The sequence below is a fragment of the Cyprinodon variegatus genome, unplaced genomic scaffold, assembly GCF_000732505.1.
Source record: "Cyprinodon variegatus isolate N-32 unplaced genomic scaffold, C_variegatus-1.0 Scaffold127, whole genome shotgun sequence".
Classification (NCBI taxonomy): domain Eukaryota; kingdom Metazoa; phylum Chordata; class Actinopteri; order Cyprinodontiformes; family Cyprinodontidae; genus Cyprinodon; species Cyprinodon variegatus.
In genome coordinates this window covers 694,853-701,091 of record NW_015150580.1, presented here as the reverse complement: position 1 = coordinate 701,091, position 6,239 = coordinate 694,853, and the positions used below count along the sequence as shown (strand labels likewise).

At 35.8% G+C, this 6,239-nt stretch overlaps 1 protein-coding gene across 1 annotated transcript; it reads left to right on the top strand.

Moving 5' to 3' along the window:
- The first annotated feature begins 1,736 nt into the window (after positions 1-1,736).
- clrn3 (clarin 3) lies at positions 1,737-3,407 on the top strand. The gene is made up of 3 exons (XM_015375911.1): positions 1,737-1,962; positions 2,140-2,325; positions 3,059-3,407. The coding sequence occupies exons 1-3, from the start codon at positions 1,737-1,739 to the stop codon at positions 3,340-3,342; spliced, it is 696 nt and encodes a 231-aa protein (XP_015231397.1). The 3' UTR covers positions 3,343-3,407.
- The last annotated feature ends 2,832 nt before the right edge of the window (positions 3,408-6,239 follow it).

Below are 6,239 nucleotides of genomic sequence, written 5' to 3'. Positions count from 1 at the left end.
ACGACAAGAAGCAGGCTAAAAAAAACCAAGAGATCAAAGAAATCTTTGACTTGTTCTCAAGTCCTGGGATGCCTCTGCATAACTTTAAAGATGCTGTTAAGTATTCAAACACACATCCAATGCTGGTGATTTAAAACATTCTAAAAAGAAGATTGTTCTGAAATTGTTTAGCAGGAATTTAAAAACTCATTATTTGTGGTTTAAAACAAAGTGATGATTAGTTGCACAGAGTAGATACATGTGTGTCTTTGTAACTGTGTTTCATATTTATCTGAATCTGATGTTAGAATTCCTTTTATGATCTTAAATATTAAATACAACTAAAGAAAAAACAGAAGAACTCTGTACTGTAAGAATTCACAACATGTTTTCTTATAATGTTTGCCTATAATTCAGTATGTAGAACAGGGATATCAACTTAAACTAGCAGCCTGAGGCTAAACATGCAAGAATGATTTTTTCTAATTACTTAAGATAAATCATAAATATTTTGAAAGCATAGTCTTGGTTGTCAGTATGGCATGTTGTGTCATATTTGGATATCAGCTGCAATAGCTGCTGTTACCAGCAGCTCATAAAAAGTCTATCTAAAGTTTATCATCAAACCTATTTCAGACCGTGATCCAGCCCCACCTCTGGAACATCTAAGTCATATAGGAAACTAAACAATAAGAACTTTTTACATTTACTCAGATTATTAATTGAAATACCTCAAATAAAACTATTTTTAAAACCTTATTGTTAGCTGAAAAGTTGATTTTCTTATGCTTTAAAGTGTTTTCTTTTCTCTTTTAGCTGTTAAATATGTACCATTTTTATTTGCAAATATTTCAAAATTGAAGGCAACCTAACTATCATACAGTTTTTAAACGTAAATTCTAACTGTTTGTGTTATTGACTCAAAGCAGATTCTTTTAACTTTTTAACAGCCAATGATAGTGGAAAAAATATGACTCTCCTCCTGCCTGGTCTCATGGTGCTGTTGTATTTCCTGCTGGTGTTCCTGTTGGCCTGTTCCCAAATGGGTAAAGTACAAAATAAGACATGGAAATCAGCTTTATCTGTCAATGGCCTTGTTTTAGATTGTTTCTGTGTCTTCATAGTTCCATTGCTAACTTTGTTCCCTTACAGCTGCTGTGATCATGTAATCATGGCCAACACTTGTCATGGTTTTACTGCCATCACCGGTGACGCATTCATATAACTCAATGATCAGTTCTTTCTCTTTTTTTAAATAGAGTAAATTATTAATCTGTTTTTATGAGAATATAAAGAACAGGACTTTGAATCCAAGACTAAAAAAACAGATTAATAAAAGTAGCTTTAAAGGAAATTTTAGTTTACAGTGCCCTATTTCTTGATGTTAAAGTTACTTTTTATGTTTTCGCTTGTTCCTAAATTATGAATCCCTGCTTTACATAGAGAGCACCGATACGGTTTTTACTTCACATGCTCTCCAGTGACGTGACAAAGTTATCATGTTTGGGTAAAGCGGTCTCTACTATGACAACCAACTCTGTCTTTCCTCTTGTCACTCCAAAGGTCGCAGTCATAAACAAGGGATTTTATGACCTACAGGTCCACATTTCACTCCACCCAGGAGATGTAACTCATACACTGTGGTCAACGAAGACACAAAAAGGTGTCCTCTTTTCTTTTCTTTTCTTTGATCCTGTTTGATTGGAAAGACGTTTTGATTTTGACTCCAAGGGAACATCTGGAAGAGGAAAAAAAAAATGCCGTCTGTGACAAAGATTATCCATTTTTTTCTCAGTGCGCTGTTGACTGCAATATCTGTCGGTCTGCTTGGTTTTGCCATGTCAGATGATTGGTCTAGAACAACTATGGACTGCAGAGGATTTATAATCAACAACGGGAGTGCAGAAATCACACTGGGCCTTTTCAATGGCTTATTAGTAAGACAAACGTGTCCTAGCTTTGGCAATTATAAGGATTTTTCAGGTAATTATTCAAGTAACTTCCTCACAACATGTCTCCCATAAGTTAAAACTTCACTTTAACCATAGCCTAGTATGATACGATTAGCTACATGTGTGTTCTTCACATACCAATTCGTTATGATGTACGATGCGTTTCATTTTATAGATTTATAGTCTGATATTTTATGTGTGTCTACAGTGTTTACAGAATTATCAGTCATAAAAGGAGCTTCTCTGGCTCTCCATGCTCTGTGTGTGGCCCTGCTGGTCCTGTGCCTGCTGTTCTCAGCCCTCAGCATCCTTATCTCGCTCTACAACAGCGTCAGCAACCCTTACCAGACCTACATGGGGCCTATCGGGGTTTACACCTGCTCCTCCATCAGTGGTGAGTTTAACTAGAATGTCTTTGTTTAGTATGCAAAAACCTTAAGACTGTATACCTTTGAGTTTTACATCCCTAGTATGTAATAAAGGCACAAAGAACATAACAGTAAAAGTGTAACATATATTTGATTTGAAATATTTTAATCTTTCACTATTAAACTAAATTGGGATTTCACCAAAGGCTTTGATTATCTTGAATAGAACAGTTCAGTCAGTGGTATGAAAACCAGAAGGGTATGGTGGAGTTGAAAATCTATAGACACAAGGAAAAAACATAAGGTGGGGGCATAATGGGAGGAAGTGAAACTTAGCCATGTAAACCCAAGGCGAGAGGGGGAGGGATTCTCCTTGAACTAAAAGCAGGTGAGTAATTATTACAACAGTTGCAGTGTAGTGCTTAATAAAATGAAAACAACATATAAAGACAGCTTCAGTAGAACTCTTTAAATTTTGCATTAACGGCCTTTTTTTATATATATATTTGATTTCTTTTGTGTCCAAAAAATTAACTCTTAGGCTTCTGTGTTTGAGAAAGAAAGAAAGAAAGAAAGAAAGAAAGAAAGAAAGAAAGAAAGAAAGAAAGAAAGAAAGAAAGAAAGAAAGAAAGAAAGAAAGTAAAACCCAAAAAATTAAATGTGTAACTGTACATGATTTTGCTTTGTTGTCTTATTAATACAGAATATCAAAATATGTGTATGTGCAGCTGAGTTAAATGCAATCTTTTCCTTTTGCAGCTTGCTTGTCTCTTTTGGTCATCATCTTATTCGTCCTGAACATCAATGTGACAGACATGCAAGAGCAGTTGGTTCCTCAAATTGGCAGTATTGACACCGAGAATCTAGAACTGTCAAACAAAAAGTCAACGATGCTGGTGGGGTACTTCATGCTTATCCCTTACACCGTGCTCTCTCTGGGAGCTATATTGGCCATCTACCTGTACGACCATGCAGCCTACATGCACAGAAGAGAGCAGGAGAAGCCAACGGAGGATGCTCCCAAGGAGATCATGATGTACTAGTGGTGATCAAAACAGAGACACTTTAACATTCCTTTTGACTTTTTGATAAATTATAAAGGATCATAGTTGGGCACAGGAAAAAAAATGAATGCACATGTTGCTTGAAGTATAATGTGCAGCAATTTGTTCATTATTTTTAGTAAAGAAGTTAGTTTAAGTTCACTTATGTTTTACACATTTTGTGGAAAACCCCTTTAACTCCTCGTTCTGCCTTATGCTGAATTTCCTTCAAACAAATTAGCATTATTTCAAACCTATTTATTTCATACAGTACATGAACAATGTAATGGAACTTAGTGCAACATGAACATGAACTTAGTGATACATGTTTATGTTTTCCATAGCAAACAGTCAAATTAGCATCAGCAGTTAAAACTGCTCAACAGATTTAACCTAACTGGATTCATTCTATGCAGATCACTTTGAATAAATGTAATTTTTACACTTAGTGTTTTTCCATCATGATATTTTAACCACTTAAAAAATAAAATAAAATAAAAATCTGATTCTTTGACTGGAAGTGAAACACCAACTATGATGGGAAGGGTAAATAAGTATTTCCTGATGTTTGCTGCCCTCTCTCTGTGATCTGATGCAATTACAAAGAAAATATCTGCTGCAACATCTCTGGTTGCCTTAGAAACACACTTTATGGTGACATGTTGATACAGTATGTCTTCTGTTTCCCCCGCCCAAAAACCTTTAACCAGAAGAAATTCCACTGGATATTTTAGTTGAGTATTAAGACTATCTTGGAGCATTTGCCTCTTTTTTTATTTGTTTGGTTTATACCTTCTGCATCCATGTTAATCTTAAACCTTAAATTTCCTGCATTTTCCAGTTTATGCTGCAGTTAAATTAGGATGGTTCCTAAGCCTAGTTTAAGACTCATTTTCTTTCATCTGGGTGTGACAGCTTGAATCAGAGTGTTAAACCTTGGGCACAGCTGGGTCAATTAAAAATGCATTTAATCTCCTTAACTGAACTATACAGAGGAGCCACATTTGCACAGAGGAATCAACTATTTTAGATGAACTGTACCAACTTTGGTAGAAAGAATTGTCACAATAGCAGCATTCAAAAGAGTGTGTTGGATTTTAGCTATTTGCAAAAGGGCAGATAACCCAATATTAGTTGGTGTGTATGTACGTATTTCAGCCTGTATGAATTTTTCTGAAACTGTGGATTGTATTAAATGAGCATTAAAATTAAACTTGTAAAAATGTTTTTTTTTTGTTTTTAATTGAAATAAATAATTTAACATATCAAATTAATTTAGCATTTAGGAGGAACCGCCCCTGCAGGTCAGAGGAAAGGGCCGTGACAGTAATGTTGAGGTTTAAATCTTAAGCATGGTGCAAGCTGGCATGTTATTGCCCTTGGAGGTCTCTGTTGCAAAAAAGGCCTGGAAAAAGAAGATGAATCATTGATATTATGTTAACAGTATGCTTTTTTATCCAGCCTTTTTTTTATTACACTTCAGCAGCTCTTAGAAATAATCATAAAAGTAGTCACACCCTGTCACACCTCTTAACATTAGAATTGCACCAGTGAATCAGCAGTGCGCTTGGTCCATGTTTGTTTTAGTCAGAGTGCCCAAAACAGGGAAGAGGAGACAGCATTGGGGAAATCAGTGTGAGAACCTGAAGGAGTTATTGTAAAGCTTTTAAATATTAAGATATTGGGCTGACTGCTAAGCATGGAGGTAATGGCATCATGCTATGGGACTGTTTAGCAGCCTGTGGTGTTGGTGATTAAAACATGGAAGAAAACAAGGCAACTACAGTTTTTTTTTTTTTTTATCTCAGAACAAGGACACACCTCAGTTTTCAAACAGTCAACTGCAGCTTTGTACATTTAGACTTAAGCTTTGGAAATGTTCTTAACAAATCCTGCCGTCAACAACTACAACACTGCCAGATTTTCTTATCAGGTTAGAGCTCTTGAAAAAAAAAGCTCTTTAAATTTCTGTCCTGGTTCTATCTAAACTTTACCGTTTCTCCTTAGCTTCACATTTATTAATCAAATTTTAAGGGTAAAAAACACAAATTCACAACTAAAAGAGTTCAGTATTAGGGAAAAGGCTTGAAGATTCTGCGAAAGCTCAAACCGAACCTGCTTTTGTCTCCTGGATTTTCTGACGCACTCATAGCTGTGATTCATATGACCGTGTTGACATCAGAGCAAGGCTGAGGTGTCCCGTTACCTTTTCCCGTGCCCCATCACTCAGGGACTATGGTCTGTTTGGACATGCCCTTTCCAGCACCTCTCAGCCCTGCAACGCCTTCTACCTGCCTTCAAAAGATCTACTCTTCCTTCAAGTTTCACACTTCAAGGAACCTGCAGAAGGATGAAGCAATTTGCTTTGTCGTTGTCAGAGTGAAAATGTATTAAATTTCTGGGAATGTCTGCTTTCTGCAATGAATCAAAGACGTTTCTGGTCTGTTCGTAGAGGAGAACATCAACCATATCTTCCACAGAGAGGCTGAAGAAGCTTGTTTGTGAAAACAGCATGTTAGATACTTTTTTTTTTTTTTTAGATGGTCCATATTTTACAGTTTTTAGTCCTATAAATAAAGCAACAATAAAAAAACAACAATATATGGAATGATTCTGTCTGGTTTTTAAATATTTTACTTTTGGCGTTTTCTTTTTCTATTCTCAAATACTTTCTGTATTTATTTCTACATGTCCCTTTAGCTGTATCTACCGTTTACTTTAATAACTTCATAAACTAAAATAAAGTTAGATAGCATTAACCTCTCGGATTTAATCTGCTTTGGGGGGTCTTTGCACCCAAGTTAACAGACTTTCCTCTGCTTGAAAGCAACAAACAGCATCAAGCATTTGCAACAATTAGTAATGAGACTTTTAGATCACTGAACCGGGTTTCTGGG

Coding starts and splice junctions, on each gene's coding strand:
- clrn3 (XM_015375911.1), top strand. CDS start 1,737: ATGCCGTCTGTGACAAAGATTATCCATTTTTTTCTCAGTGCGCTGTTG. Junction 1,963..2,139: donor CAATTATAAGGATTTTTCAG/GTAATTATTCAA, acceptor GTGTGTCTACAG/TGTTTACAGAATTATCAGTC. Junction 2,326..3,058: donor CACCTGCTCCTCCATCAGTG/GTGAGTTTAACT, acceptor TTCCTTTTGCAG/CTTGCTTGTCTCTTTTGGTC.